The sequence below is a fragment of the Lolium perenne genome, chromosome 2 (assembly GCF_019359855.2).
Source record: "Lolium perenne isolate Kyuss_39 chromosome 2, Kyuss_2.0, whole genome shotgun sequence".
In the NCBI taxonomy this organism is placed as follows: Eukaryota; Viridiplantae; Streptophyta; class Magnoliopsida; order Poales; family Poaceae; genus Lolium; species Lolium perenne.
Window position 1 is genome coordinate 170,123,624 of NC_067245.2, and position 19,988 is coordinate 170,143,611.

Here is a 19,988-nt window from a genome sequence, read left to right on the forward strand (position 1 = left end):
GTACACCATCCAAGCTCATGGATTCTCTCATGAAGAATAACCACTCCTTCCAGAATGTGTCTACGGGCATGAAAGCCGTTTGTGTTGGCTGCACCACACTTTCAGCAATTGTTGTAACACGGTTCGTCTGCACCTTGGTAAATGCTTTAAAACGAACATTTAATAAGCATATGGGGCGATTTGCTGACTTTGTATTGCGTTTTCTTTCTTAGGTAGCAGAATAATCATCCCAAAGTTCAAATAAAAAAGGGGTAACTCTCCCCTTTGAAAACAATCAAACATTACCATCTAATCCGATTTTATAACTTCCCAGAAACGTTGGTAGAACTCCGCGGGAAACCTATCTGGTCCCGGCGCCTTGTTCTTTTCCATTTGCATAACAGCTTCATTGATCTCTTTTTCAGAGAAATCAGCTATCAAAATAGCATTTTCCTCATTGGAAATTTGCTTAATATCCTAGGTTCTCATCTCGTTCATTACACAATGGCTAGGAAGGGGAGGTCCAAACAGATTTTTATAATATTGCGAAATGTAGGATTTCAAGTTCCCGTAACACGTGTGAATTGCAAGTGTGAAGCGCTATGTGGATCTTAAACTTAACAGTAGTACTCGAGCGCACACCCACACAATCACACATCCTTGCATCGCTGTGATTATCAGCGAAGATTGATCATCAACGATAAGACCTGGCATTAAAATGGCATGCCCAAGATGTATCTGAATATACAACACCACTCACTCACTCTGAAAACCCTATGTACACTTCATGACCATGTAAAAACAAGAGGGCATCTAGCCCTTGTTTGTTGGTCCTTCAAAAGGGCACAAATCCGTACCCACAAGCTGACACGCTACAAATCCTACCAAATACACACTACAAACAAACAATCGGAACACCAGTATTGAAGAGCTTTCCTGATTGGTGTACAATGTTAGCCTTTCATGCCTCTATCCTGAGAAGTGAGTTAAGGGAGGTGCTGTTGAACTTTTGGGCAAAGCCCCTGATCACCAGAATAACAAGATCCCGCATATGTCGTGTTTGCACCATCAAGTCAACTTCATTATCACCGTCAACAACAATCTTGAAACGGTGTTGATCATTGCGGTATAGTTCAACCTGAAAGGCTCAAATAACTGTTAGCACTGTCTTCCAAATATTTGTAAGGCACTAGTATATTCCGGGAAGAAAAAATGTACATACATATCTATCTATTATATAATTAAAACAACAAACAAAGAATGGCTAGGATTTAACGTTATTTAACGCTAAGAAAACAATGGCTGCGATTTAAAAGAATAACTAAAAAAGCCCCACGTCTAGGTGGATTCACGATTTACACGGTACGGTATGTGGAAAGAGATAGATCCTGCGGATGCGTTGTTAATCTCAACATGCGTACACTGTTAGGATTCCACTGATTCACGTAGGGAAGAGTTGCTAGATCCGAAAGCCAACAACGATTTCGTCTGATGGATAACTATATGGGTACGGAGCATGAGTGCGAAGAGCCCGGAGACCATGGCGAGCAAACGGCAATTAATCTAGGAGTTAAAGTATCATCCACTGAGATCAGAGAAGCCTGCGTCGCGCCGCCGATCGATGGCTGAAACGAAGCGTGAAGCCTGCATTGTCCATCGCCGTTGTGATGTAGCCTGTAGGCAAGCCGAGAATACAAAGGAGATCTGAGCTTCTAGCGGAGTTAACTTTTCGGCCGGCCGGCTAGGCAGACGATCAGATATAATCCAACCATGATAGATTTTTTATGGGGTCAGACAACACTGGTTTGATAGGCACTGAAATTAATTTGTGTGTGGAGAAGATGCATCAACCTGCCCCGTTGCTACAGCGGCAGACAAAAGAAGCCAAGCTACCACTCAGGTAACTAAAAAAATCATGTTAATTTGATTATATGTTTCCTCAAACGACGAATAGCATATCTCACATATTAGTTGGATCTATTCCATGGAGGATGTATGGTATCTGATGGCATGTATGAGTGCAGTGATTAATTATAGCAAGATATGGACTACACCATCAACAGTGACAAGATCGATGCGTGCAGGTATATGTTCCATCCCAGTAAAGAAAATGTATAATCCCTAATTTGGACAGCTAATATGCTACAAAAATATGCGCTGTATAATTGAAAGTCATATGAAAAATATTTCCACAACATATTGTCATTTTAGATTTTCACCTATGTCGGTCAATACATGACTTTCAAGCCAGTTTGTAGTCACAGATTCTAGCTTTGACAAGTAATATCTGAAACATAATATATAGTTTGGTGAGGTATAAGGATATGTAAATAATATTACCTTCACAAAGATTCTAATGTAAAGGGATCCTAAATCGTGACACATTATTGGGATGTACATATTAAAAAAAGATATTTTGACATATGTTAATAGTTGAACAAGAGAACATGCCAATATTTCAGTCCACGCGTCCATTGTTCAGTTCTTGGTCAAATCATTCCATTAAAATAATAGTGGAATGATTTTCGGGTAATGCGCATTAGTATATGACAAAAAAAACGAAAATATTGATATGAAAGTGTTTTGATTTTGCATGGTAGGCAACAACCATCAACCATGTGTTTTTACTGTCAAAAAGGAAGATCACTTTCTTCACCAAATAGTAGAGACCTAATATACCTAAACTAAAGACTTATCCAAGACCTAACAACATTGTGTCAGGACGTAATTAATAATAATATATCAGTGTTCATGTAGTGGTGAATAACGTTTATCTGAATTGAGAAGGCTAGCATAGAAATAGTACACTCAAAGATTGCACTGCGCATCTGGGTATCAAATTTTCCATGATTCTAAATGTGAACTTAAAAAACACACAAACCCCTCATATATATTATATTGTACTTATGTATATATATGTAAAATTAGTAATACAAAAAAAAACTAGCCGCGCAAGTGCGCAGGTCACCCCGCTAGTTATCATGGTAAGAACTTACATGGAACGGAGGGGTGTAGGTCCCTCGGGCTTCAGTAGTTGGAAACGATGTCTTGGATCCAGGCTTTACAACTTTGATCCTCTTTCTGTTGGCTTCCAAAATTCTCCGCTCCAAATGTCCCATCACTTGCGCCTGTTGGTGTTGTTTTGGTAAAAAAGGACAAGTTATAGAGCGTAGTATGCTGGTGAGATTCGATGAGGCAGAACATCAAAAGCTAGAGGATATACCTTTTTTGGTGTTCGGTCCTTGTCACACAAAACCTGTTCAGTGCAAAATTGACGCAGTCCAGTTAGTAAACAGAGAATAAACTTCGGTAGAGATAACACAATGTATAGCATTACAGTGAAGTTAGCAAACATTTTCGTAACATTTTCTTGAAATAATTAGTAGTCACCGAAATATCATTGCCGTGGAATCTCTCGTACCTAGAATTTAGTAGGGCAGATACACAACTATTATTTCTCAGCAACAACCGTAAATAGGAAACTAAGCTGATTTCAACAGCATGTAGGGTGCAGATCAAACTATTCACGATAGTCCTGAACAATAAAAAGAAGGTAATTTAAAAAAAATTGTTGTCACCTCAAACTTGACAGAACCATCGTCAAGCTTCTGTTTCACTTCCTTGTAAATTTCAGGCTCTGTACAAGCGAAAGCAAAAAATTAATACTACTAACTAGTGAAGGGTATAACAACACAACAAAAAAACTAGTGAAGGGTATAACAACACAACAAAAAAACTAGTGAAGGGTATTAATAAAATCGCAGTAACCAATAATAAAAAACATTTGGGGAAGATTATGTATTCTTTTTTACAGGGATGAGGATAAGTAATTTGACTATACCAACAGCAATCGGCTCTGTTGAAGCAGAAACAGGTCGTCCCTCAACTCCATCCTCTCTCACAGGTGTGTAAATTGCAACAAGTCTGTACCCTACATCATCAACATTTGCTTCATACATCCTTCCATTTTCACCTGCACAAAAAGCAAGCACAAGTAAGAGATCATGTAAAAGTGCCAGTTTAGAAGAATAGTTGATTGGTTAAGATTACGTGTCCATTAGGAGGTAAACATTAGAATATTGTTAAAACTTGGTATGCATCGATAATTTCTTTTACAATATCAACATACCAGGTATGGAGATAAGATCAGGGCTTCCAACCATTGACCTAAGCCACTGAATTTTGCTCTTGCCTTCTCTGCCTCCACTATAGGTACCCTGAACAGCATATAAGTTGGTGTGGAAACCTCTTCCTTCAATTTCCAGTTTTTCGATTTTAGGTATTCCTGTTAAAACCAAATACCACTGTTTATAATCTTGCTGTTAATTTGCATGAGGTTGTATACCAAATTATCAACAATCAGTAATGTTAGTGTGATTTGTCATTGGTGGGTCGAAATTGCAATAACCATACACCAACTAGTATTAATTTTCCCTAAGTGGACAAAACAACTTCAATGGAGAGGGCGGAAGTATGCACATGTTTAAGACACAAAAAATGTGTCTTATATATAAGCAGAAGAAAAGACCTGGTAAAATAGGGGAGGTCACAACTGATACTGATTCACTGGATCGGCCAAATAAATCAATAACAAAGCATTCACATTTGAGGCATCGGCCAATATCCTCAAATTGTACTCTGTATGACCGAGAGCACTCGGTAGCCAAAGGTTCAAAAGACAGGTCAGTTCCTGATTCATTTGAAGCAAACCTACATCCAAAGATACACAGTACGTGTTACATGCATATTGACTAAAGGGAAAAACAGATGTGTCTCTTTTATTACCATTGATATTTTATTTCTTTCTTGTAGTTACGCCATATATGTTCTTGAGTCTCATTGCTTGGAATTTGTTCAACTACAGTCAGTGTTTCCCTCTCGACTTGATTTCCTTTGAAAGAGAGGGTCTCAATTTGGAGTTGCTCTGCGACCAAAGGATTCAGTTTATATAAAAAATACGAACATTAAAGTAGTAACCATTAGGTTCATACATGTATAGCTTACCAGGAAAGATTATATCAGATGGTCCAGAAATCTTTTCTTCGCCGATGACCCCATCTGAACGAATAGGGGTATACCTGCCAAGTGTTACAAAGGCATACTGCATATTAGACATCAAGAAAGACCACTTCATAATTTTCCACCAAATTATCTCAATTATTTGTTAAAAAACCAAAGTGCTTCAGATGTTTCATCATTTATGAACGATGAAATCTACGATAGCAGACATTCAGCAACAAATCCTTTAGAATATGATTTTTGGGCAGATTGGACCCATGATACCTTTGAGAAAAGAAGAAAACTAGTGGAACAGCTTAGAAAATAAAAAGCAGAACATCCCAGTGAGGTTTCAAGTGAACTATATTATTTAACAAAAGATGATATTAAGCAATCCATCGAGTTATTGCAGCATATTGTGTAGGCATACTAGACAAAAATAGACTAAATCAAAGTGACTAAATTAAAGTGATTTACCCAAACAGCAGACGGCAGCTGTAATCTGCATCCGTAACTTCATATGTACTTGAATCAGCACCCTCTATACAAATCCTGGTTCCATCACTAGATTCCCTGTACCACTTATGCAAGCTTGATCCCTCGTATCCACCATAATAAATACCCACTCCATTGTATAAGGCTGAACTTGTCTGCTTTAAGCTAACATCCAAAGCAGATGGAAAAGCTGCAAATTTCATACAAGAATAAGGATCTGCAGGAAGTTAAATAAACACACGGCAATGTCAAGTAGGAACGGATCAAGTGGCAACCTGCCATGACAGGGTTATCGGTAATAGCCATCAATGTATCACCAGTTTTTCCATCACATCGTGTAGGAACCCAGGAAAGGATCAAGTAGAAGCCAACATCATCCAATGACGGTTTGTACACTCTGTTAGACATTCCATTATTCAAACGGATTAGCTCTCAATATAGATCATTCAAAAGTAAAAGGCTTGATGAAATCGGTAAAGAACGCACAAGGTTTCTCCCACAACTTCTGAAGATGATGCCACCAGATCAGATTCTAAGTTTTCGAGCTTCTCTGTAGCTCGGAACCAAGTATATTTTACAGTGCCTTCCTGGCCACCGAAGTAGGTTTTAACAGGAGAAATTTCATTGTCCTCAAAACACTCTGGTAGAACAAGGCTGGTACCCTTGGGCTCCCCTGTGACAAATGATGGATTAACAAATAGTCGATACTATACTAGTACAACATAGATTTTGGACACGCTAACTCAGAGCTAAATTAATCGTATCTATGTTGTACAGGATGCAGATTATCACATATAATGACCATCTATGTAATGAACAATAAGAAAGCTACCGGACCTTTTCTTTCTGCACTAGATAAAGGCTTCTCCACCGATGGAAACAGTAAATATTTTAGAGGAAACACTAACCAGGTAAGATTATATCTGATGAAACGCTCTTAGGTGACCCTTGTAATCCATCTTCTCGTACAGGTGTAAAGGTAACCTCAATTCGGCAATCAACATCAGCTAGAGTAAGCTCTAGACATTCTATGAAGAGACACAATAAACCATTAATTCCAGTCAGCCCCCCAAAAAGGAGCTGTGTGTGATAGCAGGCAGGCCTTAAAAGGGCACTTAATTCACACTAACCATTCGCAATCAACTTGTCCTTGCTACCACCTTCATATACTCTGAACCATTCCTGGATGCAGTTTCCCTTGACACTAGAATGGGAAGAAAAAGAAGCAAACAAGGTAAGTCGGTTACTATATGACATTAGTCATAACCTAGAACATTGGCAGTGCATCTTACCCTCCGGTATACTCAGCATGATAGGTCAGCCGACCACCTTCAAGCATAGAGCCAGCTAGCTCAAGTGACCGACATGATGGTGGTCCTGCAAACAAGTAAACTATATAAGGATATTGGCCCATTTACACTAGTCAGTATTATTGGATCAGTGAAAACTTTAAAGAAATGTGTGCCCATATGCAAATGTGCACGGAAACACAAACACTAAAGAATAACACTCATTTTCACAGGAGATCAATTTGCCAGCTCATGTACCAGGGTTAATAGGACCAACTGCTTCTGTCAACACCAAAGAACCATGAACTCCGTCACTTCTAACAGGAACACACGAGACAGCCACATAAAAGCCAATATCATCGCATTTCAAGCTGTATGATGAACTTGTTGCGTCTTCAATTTCCTTCTGGGTTCCATCAGAACTTGTCTACAGACACAAGAAAGTTCATTGGAATGATGCTGTAGGTATACGCAGTCTGTTACAGCTTATGAGTCATCATTATGTGAAAAGAATAGTGGTGTTTTAATAAGAGGAACCTACCAATACCCAACGGAATAGCGTGTCGCCTTCTTCTCCTCCCCAATATCTTCTATTGGCAACCATAGTTGTCCCTTCAATGGCATCACCGTTTAGTTCAAGAGAAAGTAGTGTTGGACTTCCTGATACAGTGTGGTGAGATTTAGTTAGTCAGTGCTTCAGAAGTTGTTATGGTTGACGAATTTACTCTTCAGTAAACATCCAGACTGTATCATAACCACAATCCGGAAAGATAACTCCGCAATAAAAAGCAACCAACCCCCAAAAGTGAATTAAGCAGCATACTGAAACTTCTTTAATTTTTACATTTATATAATCGCAGGCATCAAGTCGCGAGGAAAAGGCATATTAGTCATTCATAAAGAATCTGGTTCATTACCAAGCCAGTTTCTTGCTTGACACATAAAGTGATCTCCTATTTGGGAAATTGCTCAGGAAAAGGAGAATGTGAACCTGGTGTAACTCTGTCCTTTCCTATGAAAACTCCTGGCTCACCAGCAATACCATCATTTCTGATAGGTATGCATTTGAAAGAAACGAACTTCCCAATATCTTCTTTTTTAATGTGGTATTGTAGCAAACCAGACGCTTCTGTAAGTGGACTGCCTTCATCATCTTCAGTCTGTCAAACTTTATGTAAGTGGAACAGCTGTGTGGCAAAAAGAACGCAGAATGTTCCTAGTAACCAGGCAGTATATGCTAAATATAGCATATCTAGACACACAATATGGATCATGAGTAATATTTACTGAGTATCAGTATTAACTAAGCTACAAGAAAATAAAAATACCTCATGAAGATACCAACTATATAAACTCTTTCCTTCATAGCCCCCAATGTACCCATATGATGCAGTCAACATTTGATCCTCTGAGAACTCACCAGTGACTGTCAAAAAGTTCAGGCTGGGCGGCAATGCTGCAAGAAAGGAGAAAGGTAACCGAGCTGTAAAATTTTGAAAGGAAATGCCAACAGTACTGAGAACAAAGAGGTAAACCACAAGCAGGTAGTGCATACTTGCCTAAGCAAAAACAAAGCTCAAAGGTGAACAGATGAATAATGTGGAACTTGATGACCTTGCAAAAGTTTTGGATGTAATGAATACAATCCCCTCAGTGTTCCGACATTACACAAGTGAAATGATGAAATCTACTGGCTAAGAAATTTCTGGAGATAATCCAGTAGAACTGTAGAAGACTTCTAGCAAGCCATTCAATAAATGAAGTAATTAGATTATCTTCCATTGATGAATATGAATGCAGTATTGAAGTGTGGAAAGATAATGGAATGGTGAAAAAAATGAGAGTTCTGAACATTATCAAAGGAGTGCACACAAACGTTATTTAGAACAAACAGTTAAGGTTGACAGAAATGGACTTACTTTCCACAACATTGTTTGATATAGCATAGGCTGGTACACCAATTTCACCATCAGGTGCCACAGGAGTGAACTTTGCAACGATATAATATCCGACAGCACCAAGTGGAACACGGAATGTCTAATAAAGAAAAGGTGTAACACGGCCATATCTCCGTTAAATAAAATGTGACAAACAAAAAATGACTAGGAGTGCAGTAATGCTGCGCAAGAGAAGTTGAGAACAACATATAGAGTACCTTAGAGATTTTAGATGTACAAAGGGCTTCAATCTCATGGTTAAATGGCAATTCAGATGAAGATGACTTGAACCACTGAACCCTGCTGGATCCTTCAGTGCCACCTGTGACAGTAGCAGTAACAGATACCTTGCTTCCTTCTCTTGCTTCCCCGACAATCTTCAAATCGAAGACTTTTGGAGGGGCTAACCAAACAAGGCAGGTAAAGCAAAGTGATCACACATCTTATAGCGCCATTACCCCAAAGGAGGGAAACATTAAACTTCCATTGCAAAGTGGGCATAGGCGCCACTAGTTGCTACCTTTCTTTACTGCCTCTGTTGTGGCGCAAGCAGCTTCACCCTCCTGGCCTGTTAAGACAATAATGTATCTTACTATTACAAAATGTCCATGCACACATGGCATAAGCAGGGGGCAGTTGAACAGACCTTCGAGATTGACGGGAGTATATACAAATTTGAGGCGAGAATCCACGTCGTCCTTGGTTACCGTGTATTCTATGCTATTTGATAGCACTAGAAGAAATTCACTGCATTCCATGAACAACATATTACACGAATTACCGATTGCTTGTGGTGTTAGACTAGTGTTCATCCAGTGCAGCTAAGATAAACCGCTCTATTTCATGATGGTTTATCATATTTCCTATTTAGTTTATAAAGTTCAGTTGCCATATACTGCCCCTAAAATATGATGAATTCCTAGATTCCTAAAGTCTGGCATGACAAAAGGGGATGTGGGAACCCAAGTACGCTGTTCAGGCTATTTAATTCAAGCTTGGACTATTAGACCATAAGATCTGTTCAAACACAATGGGTACCTTAGATATCGTATATGACCATGCCAGATTTAGTTTTGGAGCGCAGAGTCTCAGAGCATACCAGTTACTGAACTGCTATTTCGTAATTGAGTGACATGGAATGATATCATACAAGTCACGAAGTTCTGTTGAAATTAAGTACTTAACCAAGGCACAGGACAAATCAAAATATCAAAGCTTGATGAGTGCTCCTAGGATTTGTAATAATATGTCTGTATGCATCCTTAGTTGTTTCCTTATATTTCTGTTGGGTTTCATATCTAGCCTACCCAACTTGCTTGGGAAAAAGGATTTGATGTTGTTATTGTTTGTTGCATCCTTAGTTGGTGTAGAGGCCGGGGGAAATGAAGATTTTTTTAATATACTTTACTCTCTTATTCCTTCTCATTCTTGTTTTGGCTTCCTTTCATTTCTGTTGGGTTTCATATCTAGCCTACCCAACTTGCTTGGGAAAAAGGCTTTGATATTGTTGTTGTTGTTGTTGTTGTTGTTGTTGTTGTTGTTGTTGTTGTTTATTCAGTACACTCAAAGATCCCACAGTAATAGCACGTACCCATTTTCCTTCTCTCTAAACCACTGGAATTTGCTCAGTCCCTCTTTTCCACCAAAGTATTTTCCATTTCCTTTGATTGTGATGTCTTCAACAATATCTCCAATAATATGTACATTGCTGACTGATGGTGTGCCTGAAATAATGTTATACACAGTTAAAACTAGCACCAGGTCACCACAACTAGGCCATATGAAGTACTCCCTCAGTTCGGAAAAGGGCGCATTTTAGTGTATAGATACATCTGTATTTAGACAAATCTGCGACATCCTTTTCCGGACAGAGGGAGTACATGAACATATTTCTGGAACTTAAAAATGGGATCAACATGGTCCATACATTTTAAAACAAGTGAACACTTTTATATAGAGGTCAGAGGACTAAGCAGATGAAGCATCAACGGTTATTTTTAAAATCAGCAGGCCATAGATGCAAATGTACATGCATTCTTAAAACTAACCTTTGTGGTGATTTTTTAAACAAAAGAACCAACAGACCAAATTATCTGTACCTCCTGTCCACATAAGCTCCAGCATATGATTTGTAAAATAATTTAGATACCAGGATTACTTTTAGGCCAAAACTAAACGGCATTGCTATGGTTTCATACATACAACCCAAATGAACATGCTTTACATATGCTAGGTCAACAGAAAACCGTTAAAAGTAAAGATAAATCAAAAGGGTAGGGGACAGAGGGAACCAAGAAGATTGCAGATGTGAAGTATTTACCAGCCTTTACAAAGTCTGTCACTGTACATTGTGGCTCCCCCTTAACGCCTTCTTCTGTAACAGGTGTGTACATAAATACCAAACTTGAATCGATATCATCTATAGTTAGCTGATATTCCATCCCCTCAGCTCCATCTATTTCAGCATTGCCATTCCATGTTCGCCTCAACCAACTAGATTCCAAAAGAGGTTTAACAAATCAACGGAATTCCTTATACAAGAAAAGATAGAAAGAACTAGGCGCATTTCACATAATTTCATTTGAGCAAATAAAGATGAAACAAGTTTGTAGGGTAAAGAGGTAAACAAACCTTGCAACACCTTTCCCAGGTGTCCCACCACACCATGCAATCTCAGGAACACCCTTGAGTACATTTCCTTCTACTAGCTCACCACTGACTGTTAGATTGATAACCTTTGGACATCCAGTCCCTGGTAAAAAAAAAAGTGATTAAGGAAACTACTATATAGTGTGATGCCACTTCACATAACACACTGGTTTAGAACCCACAAGAGCATTGTTTTATTTGGTAATGTAGGGTTTAGATCTTGTCTTGTATGCCAAAATAATGGCTTCTTAAGGCCATTCGTTATGCATGAGTACTAACAGAGAAAAAAAACTAAATCCACTTTCCTCAGAAATAAACAAGGAAATCTTGCAGGAAGGCAAATAAAGTGTCTGGGATGCTTTACCAAATGGGCCCCATAATTTATCAGCAAAAAAAGGGCCCCATAATTTAGAGCACACATTTTATCAAATTTACCACATGCACAATTGGCCTCTATAAAAAAACTACTATAAACTAGAATCCAATTTAACAAATAAGAGTCAATGAGTTCTTCGACATACCTGGACAAACAGGTAAAGATACAGCAAAAATGGGCGGGAATTCAGCATCATTTAGTAGTGGAGTGCATTCAACTTTCAAACATCTTCCAACATTCTCACGCTTTGGCCAGTACACCTTAGATTTAACAGGAGTTTAGAACTTGCAAAGAGATAGTAGCATGGCAAAACTGTTACAGCTATAGAAAACTAATAAGGACTTCGAACTTGCAACATAAAATAGCAAAGAGACAAGGTACAAGTGGATGATAAATGAAAATGGGAATTGCAAGAGATAAACTGTGCACTCTGGAGGGAGGACCACTCATCACACCATCAAGTAGTCTTTGTTTTGTATGATGCAAGTTTGCGGATTACATTTCTTGTCCATTTCGCGTATAATGGAGTCAGTGTTTTTAGGTACTTTTGATGAACAACGAGCGAAAGGACGGAAGCACCCTTACTGCTGATGTCAATTATGTTTGACCATCTTAGTGTGCACCCCACATATAAAGGTTAATTTTGTGTTCTTAAGGTCTATCAACCAATGTTGGTCAATATTGAGCAAAAGGCTAGAGTTGTAATGGTGAGTTGGGAAATAGAAGCAACATGGATGACCATACAGACCACAAAGGGTCTAACAAGTACTGTTATCTCCAGTGCAATAATTGTATTCCCGGTTCAAAAATACGTAAATTTAGGGTGAGTATTTGTACCTCACTTAATTCTTCAGGAATAGGCACAAAATCTGTCGGTGTCTTGCCACCTAGAAACCATTGGTATTTGAGGACTATATTGCCCTCACTACTTAGATTTGTGAAGCTAAAATGGCAATGGCAGGGATCTTCTTCAAATGGTTGATCAACATAAGCTGTCTTCACTATGCAATCTTGGGGCAATTTATTCTTCCATTGTTCAAGCAGGAAGGAAAATGTTGAATCTGTCAAGGCAATTAAAGCAAAGTAAATGTGCACTTAGAACTACTAAGATTACTCAAGAACCAGACAACAAATATACATCATAAGCTTCACTTTGGTTCTGAAGTCACCTCAAGCCTTGGCATGCAATGTCTATGTTTTTATTCATGAGAACAAAAAAGAACTAAAAGGAAGCGTAAATCAGTATTATTTCACAGAAGTAACCATGCATCATCGCCGATATGCGTTCAGAACAATGACCAGTCTACCACTCTGACATACGCCATGGCTGCACTAGCATAAACCCATACGTCTAACCAAATACATGTTTTCAAAGTAATACGGATAATGATTATAGAGCACCAATTTCATCTACTAACATGTAAACATCAGAAAATGTTGTCAATAAGCAAATTTCTCTGCAGAAAATTCGTACCAGCAGCAACTTCAGGGGAGCTAAATTCCCAACCACCACGAATGCATATAGCTGTATGAGCAGGATATTGCTGCGCAAGTTCAGCCTCACTGGGGTTCAGATCTGGATCAAATTCATGCAAAATCTCAATGCAATCAGATACAGCATTCTGGTCACCTCAAGCAATCTAGTATATACTTATCCAACCAGGCCAATGCAGCATTCCACATGTTTAATCAATTTATCAACATGCGAGTTCACAACTGTCATGTTCCTACTATTCATGCCAGTAGACCATTGACATTGATCTCCCTCATCTCTCAGCATTGGGAAAAAGCGTATCTATATGGGAGATTTTTTAAGCAAAAAAAAGAGAAGGTGATTTATCTGGAAATATCTCAAGCAACAGCAATAGCCTTCTTTTTTCAGTAAGTAATGATAACCCGATTTAATGCAATTTACAGCAGCAACAAGATTAAGATCAGTATGAAGACAGATATTCCTTACAGCAGGTTCTTTGTTTTATGCAATGATACTTAGTACAGGTTCAGCAAATCAAAAAATAAACAATACAACTGAAAGCATGTCAATACAGTAAAAGGCATGTCTAGGCGCACCTTGGTCGTTGAATTTTTTCAAAGTAGGGCCTACAAGCAGAATAGAAGCAGCTTCCAAGTGTGGCATCTCAAGAAGTGGATTCTCCTCAACACGTAAATTCTGGTGGTGGTTTAATATAGACACCAGTGAGCAAACTATGCTGAATCCTCATGCATCAATGTTCTCGAATAACTTCATATGCTTGAATATTTCTTATACAGAAAGTTCAGGTTCCAAATGTTTGTGTTAACATCATATCATAATCAAGAATGGTGTGAATTGCTCCATCATGCATATAAATTATCTATATCATCAAGGTTAAAGAATGTCGTGGTTGAAACCAGTTATCAATCCCAATCAGTGAATTACTTAATATCTGTAGCTTACATCTTTTTTGAGAAAATGTAAAAGCTACCAATGGAAAGTTGCAGCCTTCATGAGCATGAGTTCATGGGCAATAGATATACACACCTCGGTATTGACAAAAGGACCGATAGCGTGAAGTTAAAAGCTACCATCAAAGGTGCGAACGTGCTGGCATAGCCTAGCTCAATAACGACATAAGCAATGTAAATAACTTGTAACTAAAATTGAGGAAAACCAACCTCCAGAGAAGGCAAATGTGGAAATCCCCTCAAAGTTGATATTTTATTTCTGCTGGCTGCTAACACCTATATAAAAACAAAGGCAGCTAAGGTCTAACTAGAATATTTGATTATCTTCAAGTTAGACAAAATCAGCATACTCACTTGAAGTCGAGGCTGACTGGCCATACAGAGTGACTTCAACCTATTTTGCGCAACAGAAAGGAACTGGTACAACAAGAGGGATAAGAGACTGAGATTTAGCTTTATCAAAATAAGTAAATGGTCAACTGCTAAGAGTAAGTCGGCAACATTATCATACCTCCAAGTTAGGAAACCCAGGAAGGCTAGCAAGTGAAGTTATTTGATTTCCAGCAAGATAAAGTTGCTACATAGTTCAGTATAAATAAAAATTAGTGCTCATGAGCCTTTAATGTGTTCAATTAATATGAGTGGAGAAGCACAAACCTGGAGGACTTTGCAATTCTCAAGAGGCTCAAACTCAGGGAGCTTAAAATCATTAAAGCTCAAATCAAGAACCTGGCAATATTACAAAACACATATGGTTTCAGAAACCAGGATCAACAAACAATCAATAGAAATACTGTACACGGAAGCTCACAGGAGGCTATGACATAGACAAAAAGGTACAAGGGGATACCTTTACCCCGCTGAGTATCTCAATACCCTCCAAACTTGACAGCAGATTGTCCCGAAGATAAACAAACTAGAAACGAGAAATATAGTTAGCAGACATTTTATCCCAGCCATTTCGTAAGCAATGCTGATTGCGTAATCTTTGCACACTTCCTGGGCTTGGCAACGAGCATACAGATTAACAACCTTGTTTTTCTCTAGTCTCTAGTCTACTTAAAAGAACAGGAGACGGCTGAGTTTTACGTGCTACAAAACATAAGAGAAGGGGAGGCTAAATGCACTTACCTCAAGTTTAGGTGTTAGTCTCAACTGTTTGAGACTACGAACCCTGTGACCTCTTGAATCCAGCCTCTGTATCAGCAGAAAATATGTTGAATGAAAGAAAACAACGAAATAATGCAATCATCTTGATTATTCAAAGGCATAGAGAAAAGCAAGACTAACCAGTTCATCACTGGCCTTCAGATCCACCTGTGGCAGCATCATAAACCGGGAGTCACGACTCGTAGCAGTAGAACTCTTCCTACGGCTCGACACAGAAGAACCCTTGTCTACCGATGATGTCTGGGAACCAAATTTCTTTGTGGCGCTGCTTGTCACTGAAGATGACCGCGGTGAGTTCAGAGAAGCATTTGAAGCCATTCTCCTGGAACTGGCACTAGCACTGGTACCATTGGAGCTCTCTGTCAGGGATGGGACCTTCTTCAGTGTAGAAGTTGGGGATGCTTTAACAGTGGGCTTCTTCGCCGAATCCACCTTGGTCCTCTCAGAAAGCAGAGAAGTTCTCTTTTCCAGTGAGGGTCTGGAGCTAACGGTGGGGACTGACACCGGTCTACTCTTCTTCGGCCCATCCGACAGCGAAGGACTAGCCTTGTTAGCAACAGCAGCAGACCTCCCATTCTCCTGTTGCTTGACTGCAGTTCCAGTGCTGCTTCTTCTCTGCACCGAACCAGCATTCGCAGTAGAGGTAGGCTTCATCGACGAAGACGACCGGGACGCATTCGACTCTGCCGAGGTAACACCATCAGCCCGCTTCTTGAGTGTCGAAGTGGTCCTGCCAGCGGGTGCAGATGCTCGAGGCTTCACCGGTTTAGCCGCCTTGGGCGATTCCAGAGGAGCTTCCATTCCGGAAATTAATCAGAACGAAAGGCTCAAGTTGGTTCACTCCCCAATGCGCTGTAATCAAGCCAACAACCTCTTGATGACTATATTGAACGCATGAGTGACCTGGATTGCCAGAAGACGAAACACCCAATCAGTGTGACAGAGATGAAAGGACCAGGATATTGCTTAACAAATTCGATACAGAAACCGCAGATTCCCATCGCCCCGCGTGTTATGGAACCTGAACTGTATAGTGCGTAATAATTCGAAATTGGTGGCGGAACTCGTCAACGCCTCCAACGGAAATGACGAAGGCTGTGACGCGAGGTAGTGGTACCAGTCACACGGAATCGTGCAATCACGACCTCGTACGGGGAAAAAATATGTACGAAAATTTAAAGCTCGGCAAAAACATATGCAGGAACCGTGAGTTTGAGGTTGGAATTCAAAACAAAACAAAAAAAATCGTCCGGGATGGTCAAACCCGTAAGCTTGAACACGGGAGGCACCAGAACTCACAAACAAGCTCATACTGGCCTAAATGTTTGCCAAAATGCTCAGAAAACCCTAGTGAGTACTACTAGTAAATGCGCATAAACCTCCCCCCATTCCCAGAGAACTCAATCGAAACACCCGCCGGAATCACCGCCGGCGAGACCCGAGACGGTGCGCTCGGATAGTAGTCGCATCCCTGGACCCCCGTAGGTCGCTCAGAAACGCGGCTCGAAATTCAAAACCCAACCAAAGGTAAAAACAGCGTCTTTTCCTCAGGAAACAAGAATAAAAATCGGCGACCAGGGCCTGGCTCACCTCCCCTGACGGCTGACGCAGGCGGACCCCGAGCCCAGCCGCCGTCCCGCCGGCTCCACACGCCGCCAATGCGGCCTCGGGCGCTCGAGGTGGGGCGAGACGAAGACGAGGGGGCTAGGAGTGGGGGAGAGCAGAGAGGAGAGGTAGCGACTGCGAGCGAGCGGACTTGGGAAATGGAAACGCCCAGCAGCCGGGCCGGGGGAAGAGTATCCGATGGGGTCAGCGAAGGAGCCAGAGAGGGATTACGCTAATTAACGATAGTTGCAGGGGGTGAGCGCATAAACGCGAAAATAACCTGGTCGGCCCCGCTCCCGCCCTCCGCGCTTTGATTTGGGCCCGGCAGTTTCGAAAACTGTCCGGCTTTTTCACGCACGAGCACTCGATCTTCCGAAATTTGAAAACGAGAGCCTGGAGGGGGGTCTGATGGAAGTGGACGCGGCGCCGACGCCGACGCCGGCGGCCGGCGTGGTTCAGTCGCGGGGCCCGGCTGCCGGCTGGCCGCAGGGACTTTTGTGAGAGGGGCTGGATTTCGTGAGAGTAATCTCGGGCTTAGCTTAACCCCCGGGTCAAGGAAGCAAGGTGAGCTCGAGCTGTCACTGACGTCGCCGGCCGGTCGGTTTCTTCGGCGTGGGCTGTGTCCCACCTGGCAGTGAGCTAACTGGCTGGCTAGTCGTATATGCATGCAGCGGATGTATGCGTACAAGAGTAGGACACGAGTCACTCCAGCTTGTGGCTTCATCGGCCCATATGAATCCATCAACAGTTGTTAGAGAAAGAGTCCAATCCTGTGGAGCGTCGAATGTCCACCACCTTCTTCCTCGCTGGCTGCTCCGTCCAAATTATCCAGCTTCATGCCTGCAAAATGCCACGCCAAGCCACCTGCAGTGATATATGATGTTAAGAATTTTAATTTGTATTAGAGCATCTCCGATCGCGTTCCCCCAAACCGTCCCCAATAAGAAATTTAAATAGTTTGCATTAAAATAGAGTCGAGGTAGAGGCCGACGCAGGTGTAGTAGCAGATGTTGTCGCAAACGCGTCTGCCGGCTCTTGCTCCAGGGTTGGGGCCGCTGCCACTGCCTGGGCCACCGCCTCGTCCGCCGCTATTTTGGCTTCGATAGCGTCGAGGATCTGGCCTTTGAAAAAGTTGTGCGCCGCCCGCGTTCGGGAGACATACCTTCTGTCGACGCTCTCAGCAGGGACATGTCGTCCCTGCGTTTATTCAGCTCCATCTTCTCTTCTTGCCTCTTGAGCAGCGCCGCCCACCTTTCCTCGGCCTTTTTGTCGCGAGAGAGCAAGGTCGAGGAGACCTCGACGAGGCACTGCATGAGCGATGCCTACGTCTTCTCGGACGACGCAGCATCGGCCAAGGCGGTCTTGGCATCCTTGTTGCCAATAGGGGCGCCCTGCCGATGTTGCCAGCGGCGCATCCAGATCAATGGCGTCTTTCCCCTTCGACAATGAAACGCACGTCAACTGCCATTTGGGGTTCTTCTTGAGCTTGCTATAGCAATGCATCAGCGCGAACGATTTATGCTCATCTGAGTTCTTCCGGTACAAATCCTTGGCCTTGTCAAACTAACCAAAGAAAGCGCAATCATTTTATCGAACACAATGTAGACGCTACAGATTATGTAAGAAAGAGTCGTACTAGTTGGCTGATGTCGGCGCCGCTGTCGCCTCTGGTCTCTAAGTCGTGATGGAACTCATGGAACATGTTCACCAACGCCTGGATGATGGCCCATCGCGTCCACATTGCCTTTTGGCTCCTCTTCATTGTCACTTTGTTGTAGTCATTGTTGATCAGCTTGCGCTCATCGAACTTGGCCTTGATCCTCACCTAATACTTCCCGTATTTTTGGTTGGCGCCGATGATGGAGTCATGGCTCACCGTCGACCACGACTCGTGATACGTCTCAAACGTATCTATAATTTCTTATGTTCCATGTTACTTTTATGATAATACTCACATGTTTTATACACACTTTACATCATTATTATGCATTTTCCGACACTAACCTATTGACGAGATGCCGAAGAGCCAGTTGCGGTTTTCTGCTATTTTTGGTTTCAGAAATCCTACAAAGGAAATATTCTCGGAATTGGACGAAATCAACGCCCAGGGTCTTATTTTTCCACGGAGCTTCCAGAAGACCGAAGAGCATACGAAGTGGGGCCACGAGGCGGCCAAACCACAAGGCGGTGCGGCCAAGGAGGGGCCCGCGCCGCCCTGTGGTGTGGGTCCCTCGTCAGCCCTCCGACTCTGCCCTTCCGCCTACTTATATTCTCCGTCGCGAAAACCCTATTACCGAGAGCCACGATACGAAAATAGTTCCAGAGACGTCGCCGCCGCCAATCCCATCTCGGGGGATTCAGGAGATCGCCTCTGGCACCCTGCCGGAGAGGGGAATCATCTCCCGGAGGACTCTTCATCACCATGATCGCCTCCGGACTGATGTGTGAGTAGTTCATCCTTGGACTATGGGTCCATAGCAGTAGCTAGATGGTTGTCTTCTCCTCTTGTGCTATCATGTTAGATCTTGTGAGCTGCCTATCATGATCAAGATCATCTATTTGTAATGCTACATGTTGTGTTTGTTGGGATCCGATGAATATGGAATACTATGTCAAGTTGATTATCAATCTATCATATATGTGTTGTTTATGTTCTTGCATGCTCTCCATTGCTAGTAGAGGCTCTGGCCAAGTTGATACTTGTAACTCCAAGAGGGAGTATTTATGCTCGATAGTGGGTTCATGCCTCCATTGAATCTGGGACAGTGACAGAAAGTTCTAAGGTTGTGGATGTGTTGTTGCCACTAGGGATAAAACATCAATGCTTTGTCTAAGGATATTTGTGTTGATTACATTACGCACCATACTTAATGCAATTGTCTGTTGTTTGCAACTTAATACTGGAAGGGGTGCGGATGCTAACCTGAAGGTGGACTTTTTAGGCATAGATGCATGCTGGATAGCGGTCTATGTATTTTGTCGTAATGCCCTAATTAAATATCATAGTAGTCATCGTGATATGTATGTGCATTGTTATGCCCTCTC

The 19,988-nt window shown here is 41.5% G+C and overlaps 1 protein-coding gene across 1 annotated transcript; it reads right to left on the reverse strand.

Moving 5' to 3' along the window:
• Positions 1 to 666: 666 nt before the first annotated feature.
• LOC127333914 (187-kDa microtubule-associated protein AIR9) lies at positions 667 to 17,039 on the reverse strand. The gene is made up of 38 exons (XM_051360347.2): positions 16,929 to 17,039; positions 15,459 to 16,241; positions 15,300 to 15,365; positions 15,019 to 15,084; positions 14,826 to 14,897; positions 14,680 to 14,745; positions 14,523 to 14,585; positions 14,379 to 14,444; positions 13,794 to 13,893; positions 13,198 to 13,299; positions 12,561 to 12,784; positions 11,869 to 11,983; positions 11,330 to 11,450; positions 11,019 to 11,191; positions 10,290 to 10,422; positions 9,345 to 9,445; positions 9,219 to 9,266; positions 8,917 to 9,101; positions 8,681 to 8,798; positions 8,090 to 8,217; positions 7,753 to 7,921; positions 7,303 to 7,421; positions 7,020 to 7,188; positions 6,765 to 6,849; positions 6,603 to 6,676; positions 6,381 to 6,500; positions 5,959 to 6,145; positions 5,748 to 5,869; positions 5,455 to 5,662; positions 4,984 to 5,057; positions 4,765 to 4,903; positions 4,508 to 4,689; positions 4,109 to 4,264; positions 3,821 to 3,952; positions 3,558 to 3,616; positions 3,203 to 3,235; positions 2,976 to 3,107; positions 667 to 1,117 (listed from the first exon to the last, which is right to left on the reverse strand). Exons 2-38 carry the CDS (start codon positions 16,137 to 16,139, stop codon positions 941 to 943), a joined length of 4,965 nt encoding a protein of 1,654 aa, XP_051216307.1. The 5' UTR covers positions 16,140 to 16,241; positions 16,929 to 17,039; the 3' UTR covers positions 667 to 940.
• Positions 17,040 to 19,988: the final 2,949 nt, after the last annotated feature.

Excerpts from the sequence above, each read along its gene's own strand:
- LOC127333914 (XM_051360347.2), bottom strand. The coding sequence starts at position 16,139 with ATGGAAGCTCCTCTGGAATCGCCCAAGGCGGCTAAACCGGTGAAGCCT. Across the intron at positions 15,366-15,458 it reads TGAAGGCCAGTGATGAACTG|AGGCTGGATTCAAGAGGTCA; the intron begins GTTAGTCTTGCT and ends CTGCTGATACAG. Across the intron at positions 9,446-10,289 it reads TTTAGAGAGAAGGAAAATGG|TGAATTTCTTCTAGTGCTAT; the intron begins GTACGTGCTATT and ends CATGGAATGCAG.